This window comes from Orycteropus afer, unplaced genomic scaffold (genome assembly GCF_000298275.1).
Source record: "Orycteropus afer afer isolate SDZICR_OR568_19922 unplaced genomic scaffold, OryAfe1.0 scaffold00058, whole genome shotgun sequence".
Lineage (NCBI taxonomy): Eukaryota > Metazoa > Chordata > Mammalia > Tubulidentata > Orycteropodidae > Orycteropus > Orycteropus afer.
Window position 1 is genome coordinate 10,197,343 of NW_006921645.1, and position 20,009 is coordinate 10,217,351.

At 39.2% G+C, this 20,009-nt stretch overlaps 1 protein-coding gene across 1 annotated transcript in view; it reads right to left on the reverse strand.

The window, feature by feature from the left end:
- Positions 1 to 12,039: 12,039 nt before the first annotated feature.
- LOC103195685 (nuclear pore complex protein Nup50-like) overlaps positions 12,040 to 20,009 on the reverse strand; it is a 63,703-nt gene continuing 55,733 nt past the window's right edge. The window contains 1 exon segment of the mRNA XM_042780740.1: positions 12,040 to 12,105. Coding sequence (XP_042636674.1) covers positions 12,040 to 12,105 — 66 coding nt within the window.

The window sequence follows — 20,009 nt, forward strand, 5'->3', positions numbered from 1 at the left end:
CACAACCACCCTCATCACACAGAGCCAGACAATGGCTATATCTCTAGAAATAGGAAGAAAGGATCAGGCTCCATCAAGCTTGAAGCAGACCGTACACCAGGCATTAAGACAGGCACCAGGGAATACAGCAATAACAAAGATTCAGCCCATTCCCTCAAGGTGCCTAGACTGTAGCTTCCATAAGGGTTGAACAAATACATAAGCACCATTACAAAGTTAACCCCCAGTGACTTGACCTGCCCTTTAGAACCTCTTCCTGTCACCATATTTATTGGGAATAACATTTACATTTTGAGACTTTCCCATTTTGATTATTTTATAATTTTGTTTCTCAAGATAAATTGGGAGCCATCTCTACTTTTTCCAGATGAAACAACTGAGGCTCAAAGAAGTTAAATTACTTGGTGAAAGTTGCACAGCCTAAATTTTCTCCAAAGTTTGTTTTTGCCATCATATTACAATTTGTGATCCATTTAACTTGAGCCAATGAGCAGAAGTTAGCTTATCAAGGTTCTAAATTATACCAAGTTAGGAGTGGGGAAGAAGTCATGGCAATATACCCCAGAGACAGGAATTCAATTACAACTGCCCTCACTTAATTGTAAACATGGATTAAATTCAACAGCTCAAATTTAAGGGTACATAAATCTTAAAATTATGTGTGTGTGTGTGTGTGTGTGTATGAATTAAAAAAAAAAAAAAACTATAGCAGAAAGAAAAAGGAAAAATATTTGTAGCCCATATGGCAAAGATTAATATCTTTATTAAAGAGCCCATGTAATTCAATAAGGCCAATATTAAGCAATTCCCACTGATAGAATTGCAGGTGATTTTTCTTCTCTCCAAAATGTCTGTAAGGTGATGACATTTTTATAATAAAGATACAGATGTATTTAAAAAAAAAAAATTGGGAAGTGAGGGACAGAAAGTAATCCAAGGAATTCTCTCTCTCTCTCTCTCTCTCTCTTTTTGTTCATATCATTTCTTATTTTAGGCACCATAAGCAATGGAGAAATTAGAGACCATTCAGAATAAAAGTAACTAAGAAAATAGCTTTCCAGTAAAATCAAGGTTGGTTATTTTTTGTTTTTGTTTTTGCTTTAACCTAAAAGCTAATAGTAGATTATATCTTTCAGTGTATGGAGGGGGAAAAAAAAAACAAACACCAACACTTGTCTATGTTCCTGGAAAGTCAAACAAAATGGGAAAAAACAAACTTACTGCCATCAAGTCATTCCAACTGATAGTGACCCCCATTGGGTTTCCAAGGCAGTAAATCCTTACGGAAGTGGATTGCCTCATCTTCCTTCTGTGGAGCAGCTGGTGGGTTTGAACCACCAACCTTCTGGTTAGCAGTCGAATGCCTTAGGCATTGCACCACCAGAGCTCTTTAAACAATATGAAAAGGACTATAATAAAGGGGAGAAATTCTAGTTCAATATAACATGCATTACTGCTAAAACTCTGGAATAGGTTGCCAAGATCCTTGGGTTCTTCTTTAATTATAACCTTAATAATATATTTGCATAAGATTATTGTAATCATTATTTCATTCTCTCCTCACAATTACTCTACACAACATTTGGTATCATCTTCACTCTTTAAAAGGAGGAAACATATTCAGAAAGGTGAAGTGACTTGTCTAGTACGTGTTATGCCACGTCCCAAGCATTCTACATACATTATCATGTTTGGTCCTTAAAACAATCCTGCAAAGAATGGTTATCACCATTGTACAGGTGAGACAAACAGCTTAGTCTAAGGCACAAACAGTATTCAAACCTGGGTCAGTGAGACTGCGGAGAGCCTGTGCTACATCACACAACCTCTCCAAAGCTGCCTGGAGTTGTTTAGCTCCAAGACAAAGGCTCTTTTACGTCTCCCCAAGCTACCTGAGAAATCTGTAATATGAATACCAAAAGCTCTGTGAAGATGATGGACACTCAGTGCTGTGTTAAGCACAGAACTCTTCAGAAGCAATCTTAAAAATGCCTGGTGAGAATCTCAGCCACACTGGCTTCCTACCAGGAAAGACTTTGACTTCCAAATTGAAAACGTGAGTCCCAGGTAAGGGGAAAGTCCTCAGAAGTAAGATAATAGAGCATGCATTACTGCTTCATTTGAAACTTCTCCTGTGACCCTTTACTGCAATGAACGCTTCAGAAGTTTCTCACGTTCTCTGAGGAAAGGAAGTGGGGAACAGCATCCACACTGCCTATCCTATCCCCAGACCCAAAGGGAACATCACGAGCTTGACACTCACAGAGGTAAAACATCTAAGTTGCCCCATCTGGATCAAGGGACTGACTGAAATGGGGACCTAATATGCCAAGAAGCCCGCCTTTTCCACATGATGGCAAAACTAAGATTGAGATCTGCTGTTGGGTGTAGAGACAAAGAGGAAGGCCGTGAATTTCTTTAAAAAAAATCCAGAAATGCATTCACCTTCCCACACTAGAATCAAGGTGCTCTGCTGCCCACTGTGAAATATCTGAGAAGTCATTTGGGTTTCTTTCCTCATGGAAGATGAGGGCAGCCTTTGAGTGGACCATACTAAGTCAGTAAGTCAACATTCTCTGCTGATGAGGGCCATGGCCTCTATCTGCTTCCCCACCGAGCAGGGCTCAGAAGTGAACCAGTGAAAGAGTGGGGACACAAACCCTTTAATAATGTAGTCACAACTAACTTCTTTCACATACTTCCTTTCTCCTCTTTCTCACCCTACACACACAGAGAGCCACACACAGGCCATATGCTCATCCCATCCTATAAATTTTAAATACCAAATGTATCTGAACACTAATGATCTCAATCTCTGCCCAAATCCCTGTCTCCAATCAATTCCCAGCATCTCTATGTCCCTAAATATAGGCAAAACTGAGATACCTTCCTCCCTTCCCTAAATCTGCTCAGCCCTGACCTGGTTAATAGAATCACCAGCTTCCTGGCACCTAAGAGAGACACCTGAAAATTATCCTGAATTCATTTCTCAGTCTGTCAGTTCCCGTATCCAATCAGTGATTAAGTTCTACTGGTTTTACTTCCTTAACTTTTGTGCATCCATTCTTGCCTTTCTCACACCACTGTTACTGCCTAATTTCAGGTCTTCATTACTCTTACCAGAATTACTCCAATAGTCTTGAAACTATTCCCAGTTTCTGCTCTTGCTTTTAAAAACACAAATCTGATTGTCATTCCCATCTTTAAATCTCTTCAGTGCTTTTCAAATGACCCCTTTCCTCAGGGAAAAAAAAAAACTCCAAACTTCTTAGAAGGCCTATGAAGTCCTACCTTATCCAATTCAGCCTTTGTCTTCAGTCTTATCTCCTATCATTTCACTTATGCTCAATCCATTTATGCTCCAACTATTCTCATCTACATCCTTTTCAAAAGTTCATGTCTTCTCTCTGCTCTGAAGATGCTTTCTCACATAGTCCACAGGCTTAATTTTGCCATTGGTCACGGGCCAACTCTAGCATCTCCTCTATGAAGTATTCTGACCCTCTTAAGGCAGAGCAAAGTAGAGGGTCAGTGAAAAAGGGAAAGACCCTCAATGAGATGGATTGGCACAGTGGCTGCAATGATGGGCTCAAACACAGCAAGGATTGTGAGGTTTGTTCAGGACTGGGCAGTGTTTCATTCTGTTGTACATAGGGTCACTGTGAATTGGAACCAACTCGATGGCACCTAACAACAACAGAGGCAAAGGCAGAGAAAAACACTGCATCCTGCTCCTTAACCTCAGTTCAGTTCGACAAGTATTTACTAAGTACTGTCTATATGGCAAGGAGCTCTGGTGGTGTAGTGGTTAGCACATTTAGATGTTAATGAAAGGTTTGTGGTTTGAACCCATTAGCTGCTCCATGGAAGAAAGATGAGGCAGTCTGCCTCTGTAAAGAGTTACAACCTTGGAAACCCAATGGGGGGTCACTAGGAGTCAGAATCTACTCAATGGCAGTGAGTTTGGTTTGTTTTTTGTTCTATATGGCAGATGTTGTGGCCACAATGAGAAATCAGACATGTTCTTTCAGCTTAGTGGAAAACACAAGCCCACAGATAGCTATCCCAGGGAGCTAAGTGTGAACAAGGGGGTACACAGATGATGGGTCTTAGCCTAGCCTGGCACTATCGACCCAGGAAAGCTATCTGGGAGGGAAGATGTAAGAATTGAGTCTGAAAAAGGGATAATTTAGCATAGAAGAGGGAGGGGGAATAAGACATTGCATGTTGTTGTTGTTGTTATGTGCCGTCGAGTCAAATCTGACTCATAGCGACCCCTCCTTGGGTTTCTGAGGCAGTATCACTACAGAAGTAGGATTGCCCAACCTTCCTTCCGAGGAGTGGCTGGTGGGTTTGAACCGCCAGCCATCTGGTTATCAGGCAAGTGTCTTAGCCACTATGCTACCAGAGCTCCCAAGACATTGCATAGGGTTTAACTAACACAGCCATACACACTGTGGCTTTTTTACTTGTCTTTCTCTTCAAACTATAATGTGAGTTCCTTGGGTAGTCAGAGTCTATGTCTTTTTTTTTTTTTTAATATACACAACAAACATACACCACATCAATGATTTCTATATGTACAATTCAGTGACATTGCTTAACTAGGAACATTTTCCAATCTATTTCACCATCATTAACACATTCTTACTGCCCCCCAAGCTTCTCATCTATCCTTTTGAGTTGCTGTTGTCTCTTTGATCACAGATAGGTATTTGTTTAAAAGAGGATAATGCTTAATGCAGACATTCTTTTCCAATGAGGTTAAACTATTACTGGTTCAAAGATGAATTCAGAGGATAGTTTCAGTTCAAGGTTTAAAGATTTCCTCTGGATAATAATTTCAGTGGGTCATCCAGCCTGAATGGCTCCAGAAAGTTTGGATTCCATGAAAATTTTAAATTCTGTTCCACATTTTCTTCCTTTTGATCAGGATTCTTCTTTAGAATCTTTCATCTAAATGTTCACTATTAGTAGCTAGGTACTATCCAGTTCTGGTCTCATGGTATAGGAGGTGGCTGTCCATATGATTGAACACATATACCATTTGACAGGATATGTGTCTGATCTGGCCTTGATACATAAAAGCAAGACAGTTAGCTACTGAATGACTAATTACCTCAGAGTAGCAGCAGCTCAGAAGATACCTTTCATCCACACTACCTGTTTGCTACCCACACTAAAAAACTTAGTAATTGGATTTATAATAACAAATCTGCTTAAGGGGAGACTCTTGGTGGTACAAATGGTTAAGTGCTCACCTACTAGCTCAAAGGTTGGAAGGGTGCCTTGGAACACAGGCCCGGCGATCTGCTTCTGAAAGCTCACAGCCTTGAAGACCCTACGGAGCAGCTCTACTTTGTACACATAGGTTGCTATGAGTCAGAATCAACTCGATAGCAACTGATACCTGTATCGGAACTCTTTGCTTAACCTTTTGAGGAACTGTCAGGCTGTTCCAAAGTTGCTGCACCATTTTATAGTCTTACCAGCAATGTATGAGGGTTCAAATTTCTTGCCATAGGCTCTTGTCTCCCACCCTTTAGCCCCTCCACACTCCTGCCAGAGTGATCATTGCAAACTGTAAGCCCTTCAATAGTTCTTGTAGGCTAGAAATATAAAGTGGTTGCCAGGATCTGGGGAAAGGGAAAATAGAGAGTGACTGCTAATGGGTATGGGGTCTCTCTTTGGTATAATGGCAATATTCCAGAATTAGATAGTGGTGATGGTTGTAAAACTTTGTGAATAGACTAAAAATCACTGAACCATACACTTTAATAGAGTAAATTTTATGGTATGTGAAATATATCTCAATAAAGCTGTTTTAAAAAAAAATTAAAGGGCTGTATAGTAACAATGAAAGTGAGAAGCAATGAAGTCTTAAACTAAGACAGTGGTAATAGAAAGGGACACAGAAGAACCTTAATGAATGAGTTTTACTGACAAATTCCCCAGGGCTGAAACTCTAAGGAGACAGAGCTGACGGGCCCTCTGGTGCACAGATTTGCAGCACTTGAACACTAGCTGGCTTCACCAAGAATGAAGGCATTCAGTACACACAGTCTGAAAATTCTTTAAAAACAATTATTCTTATTGTCATCTGTAGAAGACAGGAGTGACTCAAAACAGTGCACAAAGTTGTGGTCTTGCCTTCACAATTATTCCTAACTCAAAACATTCTTTATGCTGCCAATAGAGTTCTAGTAATCCAGCTGTCAGTGCACCTCAGAGTGAGGTGCTTCCTTGCTCTCTCACTACTGAGTGGAGCTGTATGTAGCAGGACAAACATGCAGTCCCTCACTAAGGCTGACTGTTCATAACTTGGAAACCAATGAGAACTGAACATCAAGATACAAAGAATGGCCACACATCCTACAATGACAGTAGCACTTAATTATACATTTTAAGAATTACTTTTTGCAGCTGAAAACCACAATGAGACACCCCCTCACTGAATGGCAATGATGAATGAAACCAAAACAAAAGAACTTGAAAACAATAGATGTTGGCAATGTGGTGGAGAAACTGAAACCCTTATCCATTGCTGATGTGCATATAAAATGGTGCAGCTGCTGTAGAAAAGTTTGGTTGTTCCTCATAGAGTTGAATATAGAATCACCACATGACCCAACAATCCCAGTCCTAGTTATATACTCAGAAGCATTAAAAGCAGGAACACAAATAGAAACCTGTAGACCAATGTTCATCAAAGCACTTTTTACAACACCTAAAAGGTGGAAACAACTGAAATGTCCATCAACAGATGAATGGATACACATGATGGAGTATTATTCAGCCATGAAGACAAATGAAGTCCTGCTGCATGCCACAACATGGATGAACCTTGAAAACATTCTGCTGAGCCAAATAAGTCTGTCACAAAAGGACAAATACTGTATTATCTCACCTGTATGAAACAAGCAAACACATAGAAACTAAACATTATTAAATGGTTAACAGGGACAGGAGGGAGGGGGGAAATGGGAGAGTTTTTGCTGAGGGGGCAGTGAACTAATGTTAATGGTGGTGGAATAGTTTGAAAAAGGATAGCAAGATTAATCACATAACATGAAAAATATAATCAATGTCACTAAATTATACACATCAACATTGTTGGACTGGGGAAAAAAGCTACTTTTTTCTGAAAAATCTTTTACTGAAAAAAACCAAAGTTATAAAATAAAATTATGAAAACTATATCAATGCTGCACGTCTCATCATTTTCTAATGGAGGTATTGGCATACCATTCTCTCTATGCTAAAATACCACAGCTGTTCAAAATTATATAGCTTTATTTTTCTCCCAACATACCTTAGAATGTCTTAAGATAATTCCTTTATATTTTATACAATATTTCAATCAATGACCTTTTTGAAGCCCAAAAGTTATTAACTGGCAAAATTCAACCATATTCCTATCTGGCAGCCTAAAGATATTCAAAATTTCCTTCCTGCTTCCAGCACTATTAATCAGAAGACTAAAATCTTTCCATCATTATCTCAGTTATCCAGTGCTGTTACAACAGAAATACCACAAGTGGATGGCCTTAACAAAAAGAAATTTATTTTTCCACAGTTTAAGAGGCTAGAAGTCCAAGTTCAGGGCACTGGCTCTAGAGGAAGTCTTTCTCTCTGTGTCTGCTCTGGGGAAGGTCCTTGCCTCCTGGGTCTAAAAGGTTCTCAGCACAGAGACCCTGGGTGCAAAAGATGCATCTCACTCCTGTCTCTTTCTTGGTAGTAGTCAGGTCTCTCATCTCTGCTAACTTGTTTAATCTCTTTTATATCTCAAAAGAGGGGGACTCAAAACACAACCTAATCCTGTAAATTGCATCCTGACTCATTAACTTAACTGCCTCTAACTCTGCCTCAAACATTGCAGAGGTTAGAATTTATAACACATAGGATAATAACATCAGATCACAAAATGGAGGATAATTATGTAACACTGAAAATCATGGCCAAGTCAACACATTTTGGGGGGACACAATTCAATCTATAACAAGCATCTTCAAGTATTTCTTGGTAGACACTTATGCCTTTATCACATCTGGGATTAGTTGGTTTGTTTTTTCAGAAAAATTGACTACTAAAATTTGTTTTCTAAATCCAGATCATCATTTCCCAGAATATCCTCAGATCACAAGTTTTATAGTTTAAAGGTTCTGATATTAAATAAATTCAAGAAATGCTAGGTTTAACAAAGTTAAACAGGTGTATTTACTACAGAACTTGTGAGAATGAAAAAAGATGAATCATTCTTGCTTAACTAAAATAGACACAAAAGGCAATTTTCCAAACTTATTTGGCTTCAAAATCCCCCACCCCCACTCCCTGAACATCTTGTAATGCCAGTGCCCATAAAAAATAAACAGGAGAAAACTTGACATTTGATGCACTAACTCCAAATCTCAATATATACCATCAGCAGTTATTTTCTTGTATAATTTTCTTACTCTGAGCAGCAAAAGTCTAGAAAATTTTCATCTCTTCCAAATTCTGATACAAGCTCAAGTAGGTACACAGGATCAATACATTCTGCCCCTCATCTTTGAAAGAAACAAAATAGAAAGTAAAGGTAACACTGTATAGGATTCAGAAAAAAACTCTATTTCAGAATCCTTAAAATATTTAAGAAAAATGGATATATTTTTATATGGTAGCAGAAGAAATAAGATCAGTACTCTTTAAAGTCAATAAATATTTTTTCTGAATGTAACAAAATATATTTCACTGTAATTTTATAAGCTGACTTTGGTGTCTCTACCCATGTCAGCAATATAAAAAAAATTGAAATAATCACTCCTACAATAACCACTCTACACATCAACTAAAATGCCCAACCTACATATCCAATGATAGATATAAAAGTGTGACCTGACAATTTCTAGAAAAGACCCTTGGAACTTGAACATTTTGTACTTTATTAATTTTGAACTACATGACAATCTTTTCAGCAAGTTGGCTGCAGCTAGAACAGAGAACTCAATCATTGTCTCACCTATACTTCAAATTCAAAAGCTTTCACAATAAACCCAGCATTTTCATTAAATAGATCTTATGAAAACATTCTAGCTAATGTTTGTACTAATAGTGGGACAAATGTTTCATCCAATTCTAGCCACGAAATTCCGAACATGTGAGAGAAAGAAGAAAAAAGAGCTTTTTGATGATATTTTGCTTTTCTGTTTCTGTGAATAAATATTTAAGTTCAAATAATGTGGAAATGAGTGTAAAGAAACATTCCAAAGATATGAAATGAATTGTTTACAGTGTGATAGGCAATTACACCTTTCTTCATTACAAATTCCACTTTAAACATGATCTTGTTAAAGAAATGTCTTTAACAAAGTCTGCTAGGCTACAGATATGACAGCTTACTGATGTTTCTTTTAAATACATGAAGTAATTTCAGATTTCCTTCCACAAATAACCTTTATTTCAGTGAGTATATTTATTAAGTACAGAATCTTAGTTGTGGATTGTCACATCTCTTTTTTAAAAAAAAAAAAAAACATTCCATTTGCGAAGTCTTGTTAAAATACTTGGTATTTTTAAAAAAATGCTAAAATAGAAATTTGTAATTAATTTCCAACACTTTCTTGAGGAATTCTAAGCTATAAGCAAACTATATATGATAGTTAGAAACACTTAGAGCTAACATCTCATATCAAAATTAATATGGCTATGTTACGAAAGCTCTGTGCTCGTACATTTACGTAGATGGTCATAGATAACATGGCTCGGGCTGTTCATTGTTTTCATGAAGAGTTCCAATGTTTCTTGAGCCTGTGGATTTTCTTTGAAGCTTCTTAAGTGCTTGTAGACTCCAAATAAAACCCACAGGCTAAAGAAACATTAGGAGCTCTGGTAGCATAGTGCCTAAGGCACTCGACTGCTAACCAGAAGGCTGGCAGGCCACTCCTGGGAAGGAAGGTTGGGCAATCTACTTCCCTAGTGATACTGTCTTGGCAACCCAAGGAGGGGTCACTATGAGTTGCACCGACTTGACTTGATGGCACATAAGAACAACAACAAGAAGTGCTTGTAGCAACATGCAATTTTAGAGTAATGCTTACAGATTTACCATTTGCTGAGACACTGGAAATTCCAAAGTATTTAGATAATTTATGGGGACCAAATAAATTAAATCGCACCTGACACTGGCACTTAAAAATTTTTTAACCTGAAACTGTTCAACTGTTCCACTCATGAAATCAACCTCTACTCTGACAAAAGTTTCCATTCAGTATATTTACATAGCCCCAGTGTATTTGCCATTTAGTTACTGTTGTTGTTGTTGTTGTTATTTGCCATCAAGTCGGCCCGACTCATAGCGACCCCTCCTTGGGTTTCCGAGGCAGTATCACTACGGAAGTAGGAATGCCCAACCTTCCTTCCGAGGAGTGGCTGGCGTCAAAATACCGAGGAGAACAAGACCAGGATGAATTGGTAGAAAAATGTTTTATTGAAACATCCATCCAGCAGATGTGCTGAGGTTTAGAGTAGCATCAGGCTAACCCTGTCTCTGCAGGGTGCTTAAGTAGTGTTTTGATGCTGGAGATCTTTAGCCTATTTCAAAGGAACCAATCCTAAATGTTTAAGGGGAACTAAACCCAAAAGGGAGCTCTGGTAGCATAGTGGCTAAGACACTTGCCTGCTAACCTGACGGCTGGCGGTTCAAACCCACCAGCCACTCCTCGGCTATGAGTCGGGCCGGACTCCACGGCACATAACAACAACAACAACAAACCCAAAAGAGGGTGGGGGACAAGATAAGCCCTTGATAGAGACAAACGATCCAAGCAGAAACTGGGAGAGAGGGGGTGGGGACGACCAGACAAGGGCTTCACCAGAAACTGGGAGTTTTGAAAGCTGTGAGAGCCGGGGGGAGGGGGGAATAAAGAATCTAAGCAGAAATTAGAGGGTGGAGACTAGGAAGGTACTGGGAGAGAAAGAGACAGAAACTTAATAGATTCTCCTAGGCTGGGTAGTGGGTGAAGGATTTAGTTATCAGTTTCACTGTTGTTGTTGTATGCCGTTGAGTTAGTTCCAACTATAGTGACCTCATGTAATAGAGTCAAACTATCCCTTAGGGTTTCCTAGGTTGTAATCTTTATGGGAGCAGATCACCAGGTCTTTTCTCCTAAGGAACCACTGTTCGGTTCCAACTGCCTACCTTTCAGTTAGCGGATGAGCACTTAACCATTGAACCACTAAATTCTTTTTAGTTTTATTATCAACAGACATTGCCTACATCCCTCCCATTGTCTCCCAGTTTAGGGGCCCCACCCTGATTTCACTTCCACTCACATCTTGGAATGTAATTCCTTTCCCAAAAGTCATTTGAACCTAACATCCTGGTCCTCTGTGGCACCAACAAAACAAAATATAATCACAATTTAATCCAACTAAGGAGCTCTGGTAGCATAGTGCCTAAGGCACTTGACTGCTAACCAGAAGGCTGGCGGTTCAAACCCACCAGCCACTCCTCAGAAGGAAGGTTGGGCAATCTATTTCCATAGTGATACCACCTCGGAAACCCAAGGAGGGGTCGCTGTGAGTTGGGTCTGACTCTACCGCACATAACAACAACAACAGCCTTGGCAGGAGCTCTGGTAGCATTCGGCTGCTAACCAAAAGGTCAGCAGTTTGAATCCACCAGCTGCTCCAAGGAACAAAGATGAGGCAATCTGCTTCCATAAAGATTTACAGCCTTGGAAACCCTATGGAGCAATTCTACTCTGTCCAATGGCATTGCTATGAATTAAAGTTGACTCATGGTAGTTGGATTTGGTTTTTGGTATCAGCCTTGTCTGGTGCTTTATTTGGAGTGATAGCTGCAGGGGAAAAGAAAAATCCTACATTCACATAATCTGCTGCCACTGCCAACACATGGTTTCCACGCTCATCTGTGCCCTCACCTTACTTTACTCTGTTGTTACATGGCTCACTTTTCCGTTATTACCGAGATCACTCTAAAACCTTTTCCCTTTAAGTTTTCAGTCCAAAACCCCTCATTCTCAGCAGAAGATCACACCTTTAATAAAAATATTTGAGGCAGAAGATGGCAGCAGTGGTGACCGATTTTAAATCTTCCTGAATTACCTATTAAAAATAAACAGGAAAACTAAGATTAAAAATCCAAGGACTAATAAACATTTTAAACAAAACTAAATAGCAAGGAATTCCCAGAATCCCAAATTCCAAGTGTGTAGAACAAACCACTAATACCTATGAGCCTGTGAGTATACATGTGCGGAGGAAGAAAGTAGAGGGAAGTAACTGGTAGCTAATGGAGCTGAGAGCCAACAGGTACGCACTGGAAAGCTCACTGAGCCAAGGTGGAAAGACCACAGGAAGCTTAGTTTTGCACAATCAGTTCTCAGGTGAGTGCATCAGCTCCATAGTAACTATGAGCCTTGTGAATTCTCAAAACTAATCTGTCAAGGCCCCCTAGCCTGATACTGAGAAAAAAAAAAAAAAAACTTAAAAAACAGAATCTAAAGTGAGCAGCACAGAGACAAAAGGAACAAAGAAAAAAAGTACAGGAAGGCAATAAAACCAAGAGCTCTTAGAAAATAAGCAGACATACTTTTTAACACTTTACAGAAATAACAGAAGAGAGAGCTCTAGAGCCATCAAATTTAGGTTTCTTTCTAAAAGGAGGCTCTGGTGGCCTAGTGCCTAAGGCATTTGACTGCTACCCAGAAAGCTGGTGGTTCAAACCCACCAGCTGCTCCTCAGAAGGAAGATTGGCAATCTGCTTCCGTAGAGATACTGCCTCGGAAACCCAAGGAGGGGTCGCTATGAGTCCAATTGACTTCATGGCAGTGAGTTGGGTTTTGGTTTTCTAAAAGTTCAGGAAAAGTAATTTCATGTAAAGTGAGCAACAAAAGGATTAAAGGGAAATCTCATATAAATATATTACAAGAAAAACTTTGAAAAGGAGAAGGCAATAAAGCAAAACCCAAACCCACTACCATCAAATCAGTAACAACTCATAGCTACTCTATAGTATAGAGTAGAATTGTCCCATAAGGTTTCCAAGGCTGTAAATCCTTATGGAAGCAGACTGCCTCATCTTTCTCCCACAGAAAAGCTGGTAGGTTTGAACTGCCAACCTTTTGGTTAGCAGCCAAATGCCTTACCCACTACCCCACCAAAGCTCCTTATAGACAACAAAGCACTCCAGAAAGGTAAGGCCACAAAATACATGAAAACTATAACTTAACTATTTCAAAACAAACTATAGTATGTAAGAAAATAATAAATGAAAGAACAATATAAACCAGAATTAGAAAAACTCAAACGAAATGAAATAACTCAGGAAAGAACAGGAAAAAAAAAAAAAGTTTTAGAAATGAAGACTAAACTAAAAAGAACATGGGGCAAATAAAAAGAAAAAAAAAAACCAGATAATACCTTAAGATAAACAAAAGAGGAAAAAAATAAATGTAACAAAGAAATGAAAAACTTCTAGCTCCAGTTGTTGTTTCTTATTGTTATGTGCTGTCGAGTCGGACCCAACTCATATAACCCCTCCTTGGGTTTCCGAGGCAGTATCTCTACGGAAGCAGATTGCCAATCTTCCTTCCCAGGAGCAGCTGGTTTGAACCACCAGCCTTCTGGGTAGCAGTCCAGTGCCTTAGGCACTATGCTACCAGAGCTCCAGTTAGGATAGTGTAAACACCCATCACCCTACCACTCCCACTGATTATAATAAAAACCCTAGACAGAGGCACAAAGCAGTTACTGAAGGGCTCTGAAAAATAAATAGAACAGGTGAACTAGGTAGGAAAATAAAAACTTGAATTGTGACCCATATGATGGTTAAATTCAGTGGGATTGACTTTTATCTCCTATATCTCCCAGTTTACAGGCTGAGAAAGCCTGAATCCTGGAGAAAAATACTCTCTCTTTAGATTCTCCTGACTCAAACCAAGGTGAGCCCTTGTAAGGAATCTGGATCTCCATGGGAGCAGTGGCAGTGACAAGAGGACTATCCCTGAAAATTCTTTTCTTTCCAGCCAGACCACCAGGAAAGGAGTTACTTAGCATAGTGCCTAAGACATTTGACTGCTAACCAGAAGGCTGGTGGTTCAAACCCACCAGCCACTCACCGGAAGGTTGGGCAATCTACTTCCATAGTGATATCATCTCAGAAACCCAAGGAGGGGTCGCTATGAGTCGGGTCCGATTCCACGGCAGTGTGTTTGGTTTGTTTTGGTTAGGAGGCTAAGAATGTAAGAGAACGTTATACAGAGTAGGGAGCTGAAGAGGTCCTTTAAATCATTGTATGAATTCCTGGCTTCACTCCAGAACTATACTTATTTAGAACTAACCAGAACCAATATAAGAAAAACATCAAGAACTGAACTATGATGTAGACCCCCTGAGTGGTGTACATGTGGAGCTGTATTATTATTATTGTTATTACTATTATTACTATTTTGGTATTACTGTTGTAGCAAATTATCACAAAGCCAGTAGCTTAAAACAACATAAAATTATTATATTATTGTTCTGGACATCAGAAGTCCCAAATAGGTCTTCCAAGCAGATGTCAGCAGAGTTCCATTCTTTCTGGAAGCTCTAAGGAAGAATTGTTTCCTTGCCTTTTCTAGCTTCTGGAGGCTGCTTACATTTCTTCTGATTACATTAGACCCACCTAGCTAATTCAGGGTAATCTACATAACTCAAGATCATTAATTTAATCACATCTGCGAAGTTCCTTTATCACTTAAGGTAACATATTCAGTTTCCAAAAATTAGGATGTAGACATCTTTGGGGGGCATTATTTAGCCTACCACAGAAGCAGAACAGAAAAGCAATGCAAATGCTTTGGAAACTGTCATGGCTTGAATTATAACCGCACTTCTCCCCCCCCCCCCCAATATTTGCCAGTAGTTTGGCAGTTGTGAAATGATGTAGTCTGGCAGTTATGTAACAATGCAATCATCTCCCATGATGCAAATATCTTCAGTTTGTGATGTGTTGTAAATCCTGACCTCTATGTGTCAATTTGGTCATGTTAATGAGAATTAAGTTATATTTTTATGTTAATGAGGCAGGATATAATCTATAAGATCAGAGTATTTTGAGTCAATCTCTTTTGAGATATAAAAGAAATTAAACAAGTGAGCAGAGATCAAGAGACTTGACTGCCACCAAGAGTGAGCAAGGAGTGAAGCACATCCCTTGGACCTGGGACCTCCTAGACCCAAGGGAAGACTGACACATGGAAATCTTCAAGGAATGCTGGGTTTACAGACGTTTGAAAGGAGACAAGGACCTTCCTCCAGAGCAACAGAGAAGGCCTTCCCCAAGAGCCAGTCAGTGCTCTGAATTCAGACTTCTAGCCTCCTCAACTATGAGAAAATAAATTTCTGTATGTTAAAGCTATCCACTTGTGGTATTTCTGTTATAGCAGCACTAGATAATTAAGACAAAAACTAAACGGACATTGGAATCACAGCTCACAGAAGGTGGGCATGGGCTTGTGGTCTGAACCTAACTAGATTGACTGCCTACTAAAACAAATAAACAAGAAAACCAACATTCTTCAAAAACTGTAACAGGCTGCCCTGAAATCTCAGAAATAATACTTCAAATGTCTAGGACACAATCCAAAGTTGCTTGACATACAAAGAACCAGAAAAACATAAACAACTGTCAAGAGAAAAAGCAACTGACATCAACCACAAGATGACCCAGATGCTGAAATAATCAAAAACTTTAATGTAGCTATTATAAATATGCTCTGAGAAGTAAGTGCAAAAGTGTTCAAATTATAGAAATATGCAGCAAGGAAGGAGGATCCATAAAAAAGAAAAGCTTAGAACTGAAATATATAAAACTTTCATTAACAATGGAAAGAAATTTATCAACAACAGCATAGAAATGACACAAGAAAGAGTCAGTGGACATAAAGATAGATCAATAGAAATTCTCCAATTTGAAAGACACACAGAAAAAAAAAAAGTTTATTTTAAAAAAAAATAACAGAGTTTCACGGCCCTATGGTACAATACCAAAAGGTCTTATTTTTGTGCCATGAAATTCCAACAAGAGAGAAGACTGGTGAAGAAAAGGTATTTGAAAAAATGATGACTGAAAACGTCTCAAATTTGGTGAAAAACAGAAACTTACATATATAAAAAGCTCAGCAAACCCCAAACAAAACACTATAAACTCACAATCCACACCTGGTATATCATAATCAAACAGATGAAAACCAAAGACAAAAAAAAAACCTGAAACTGGCCAAAGACAGATGATATTTCTACATACACATTTTATGTACGATAAGAGTGTCCATATAAATAGAACTAACAGGGGGCAAACTTATGATAACTTAGCCACAGCCAACAACCCTGAGAGAGCCAGCTGTTGGGCCTGTGGGCTTAGGATCATGGTCAGAGGGGACATAAAGCTCAATTGACATAACATACTACACAAAGACATTGTTCTACATTCCACTTTATTGGGTAGAAGCTGGGGTTTTAAAACCTTGCAAGCATCCATCTAATGCAACAATTGGTCTATCCTTGTCTGGAGCAAAGACGAATTAAGAAAATCAAAGATGCATGGAAACAATTAGTCCAAGGGACCAGTGGACCCTCAGCCTACACAACTCTGAAACCAGAATAGCTAGATGATAACTGGCTATCACTGTCAACCACTCGGAAAGGGATCAGCACAGGAGATCCTGGGTAGAGTAGAACAAAGTAGAACAAAATTTAGTATCATAAAAAAGATCAGACTTCCTGGTTTCACAGAGATTGGTGAAACTCCTGAGACTATGGCCCCTACTCACCCTTCAGGCCTGGTATTGAATTCACTCCTATGGCTTCCAGACAAAAAATCAACAGGCATATAAGGTAAACACTTAAATGAGGTAGGTATAGGCACACTCAGAAAATCAATCATGGGAGATGAGAAGGGTAGTAGCATAGGCACAGGGAGATAGCTCAGAGGGCAGGAATGCATAGGAAAGAAGAACACAGGGAAAAGGTAACCAAAAGGAGGAAATAGGAAGGGAGCTGTTACATTATGAGGATTGTAATCAATGTCATGAAACAAAATGTGTATGAACTGCTGTATGGAAAATGAATTTGCTGTGTAAACTTTTACACAAATCACAATAAAAAAGAAAAGAAACAAGAAAAACAATGCATTACATATAAACATTAAGTCAAATGGCTATGGATTTCTCCTCAGAAATCATGAAAATTAAAGGCCATGATACAATATTTTTAAAGTGCTAAAAGAATAAAACTATCAACCCAGAATTCTGTCCAGTGAACACATCCTTCAGAAAAAAAAGTCAAAATAAAGACATTTTCAGATGAAGGAAAATGAAGAGAATTTGTCACCACTAGGTCTTGAGAGTCTTGAGAGGAGTTCTGGTGGTGTAGTGCCTAAGGCAGTTGACTGCTAACCAGAAGTCTGGTGGTTCAAACCCACCAGCCACTCCTCAGGAGGAAGACTGGGCAATCTACTTCTGTAGAGATACTGCCTTGGAAACCCAAGGAGGGGTTGCTATGAGTTGGATCCAACTCGATGGCAGTGTGTTGCATTGTAGGAGTCTTGAGTAGCAAAAGCAGTTTGCTATCAACTGTTAACCCAATGGTTGATGGTTTGAACTCACCCAGTGGCTGCACAGAAGAAAGGTCTGGCAAACTGTTTCCATAAAGATTACAACCAAGAAAACCCGATGGAGTAGTTCCCCAGCATTAGCACGTGGGGTCACCATGAGTCAGGGGTTGACTCAACAGCAGCTAACAATCATAGACCTGTTTTAAAAGAAATGCTACAGGAAATTCTTCAAGTGGAAAGGAAATGAGAACTGGAACTTCAGTAATGAAGAACAACAGAAATTGTAAATATCCGTGTAAATGTAATAGATTTTATTTTGCCCCTTGAGTTCTTAAAAATATCTGTGACTGTTAAAAGCAAAAATTATAACATTGTCTGATGGAGTTTTCAATGTCTATACATGGAACGGCCACTATCGAATATGGTGGGAAAACTTCTATAGGTTGCTTGAGGTGGAAAAATATTAACTTGGACCTGACTCATGGCGACCCCTCCTTGGGTTTTCGAGGCAGTATCACTACAGAAGTAGATTGTCCAACCTTCTTTCCAAGGAGTGGCTGGTGGGTTTGAACCGCCAGATTTCTGATTAGCGGTCAAGTGCCTTAGGCACTATGCTACCAGAGCTCCTTAACTCTAGGTAGATTATGAAAAGTTAGGTACATATACTGCAATCCCTCGAGAAACCCCTGACAACTATTCACAAAGATACAATCAAGAAGCCAATAGATAAATTCAAGTGGATTACTAAAATATATTTAAATAATCCAAAAGAAGCTAGGAAAGGAAAAATAGAAGACTAAAACAGAAGGAACAAACAGTAAACATATAATAAAACAATAGAGCTAAATTCAAATATTGGAAGGAAGATTGGGCAATCTACTTCCGTAGTGATACTGCCTTGGAAACCCAAAGAGGGGTCGCTATGAGTCGGGTCTGACTCCATGGCACATAACAACAACAACAACAAATTCAAATATATCAATAATTATATTAAATGTACACAGTCTAAACACACGAATTTTTTTTAAAAAAGGTTGCTGGATTGGATTTAAAAAACAACTGAAAAGAATCGGTGTTCTTTCTAAAAGAAATCCACTTAAAATATAACAATATAAATTAAAAGTAAAATGATGGAAAAAGATATATCATTGCAAATATATGAATTTTTTAAAAGGATGGAAGTAGCTATGTTAACATATTAAAACTTCTGAACAAGAACAATTACCAGAGATAAAAAAGAATATTACATAATGATTTAAAAAAAAAAAAAACTCACTGCCCTAGAGTTGAATCTGACTCATAGCAACCCCTCCCTGGGTTTCCGAGGCAATGTCTCTACAGAAGAAGATTCCCCAATCTTCCTCCCCAGTAGTGGCTGGTGGGTTTGAACCACCAGTGTTCTGGTTAGCAGTCAAATGGAAGAGTCAATTCACCAAGAAGACATAACAATCCTAGTTGCATATGCAACTAACAGAGCTTCAAAATATATGTAGCAAAATCTGACAGAACTGGTGCAATGTAGTGGGTTCTGGCAAGATGGTGGACTAGGCAGAAAGACTGAACAGACCCTCTTCAACAAACAAAAGGGAAACCAATTAACACAGACACAAAAGATAATCTTGGACCCCTGAGTCTTGAAGGGAAGGATATAGAAGTGGACTAAACCCCAACTAGCAGGAGAATTTGCATGAAAATACCAAAAAAGGAGACATACGGATCTGGGGTCTGGCAGCGATCCTGACGGCACAGACGGCTTGGAGATTCCCGAGTGGTGGTAGGGCTTAAGAATTAACCTAAAAATCATCCTGCTAGCCAGGGACTGCATGGAGGACTGTGCACGGTGGCTGCGGAACAAACAGAGAAGGTGAAGAGAAAGGTGGGCTGAGCTGTGGACTTTTGCCGGTCTGGAGGATGCCACCACTTTGTAGGTTTAAAAAGTGGCTTGACTATTTTGCATATTTAAAGAGACAGCGCTCTCGCAGATTCCTGTGGTGGTAGGACTTAAGGATTAACCTAAAAATCACCCTGCTAGCCAGGCACTGCACGGAGGACTGTGTGTGAATGGTGGCTGGGGAACAAATGGAGAAGGTGAAGAGAAAGGTGGGCTAAGCTGTGGACTTTTGCCAGTCTGGGGGGCGCCACCATTTTGAAGGTTTAAAAAGTAGCTTGACCATTTTAGATATTTAAAGAGACAGCACTCTCACAGATTCCTGCGCTTAAGGACACGTTCTGCTTTCCAGCAACCCCAAGGACACTCGGGACCTGCAAGACTGACAAGTTTTTTGAAGGTTATTAGATTGTAATTTGTGTCTAATTGAGTGGGAGACAAAAACAGTCCGCATACACACCTATACACACACCTCCTGCAACTTCACTTACTGAACAACACAAATACACCCACACGTCCTGC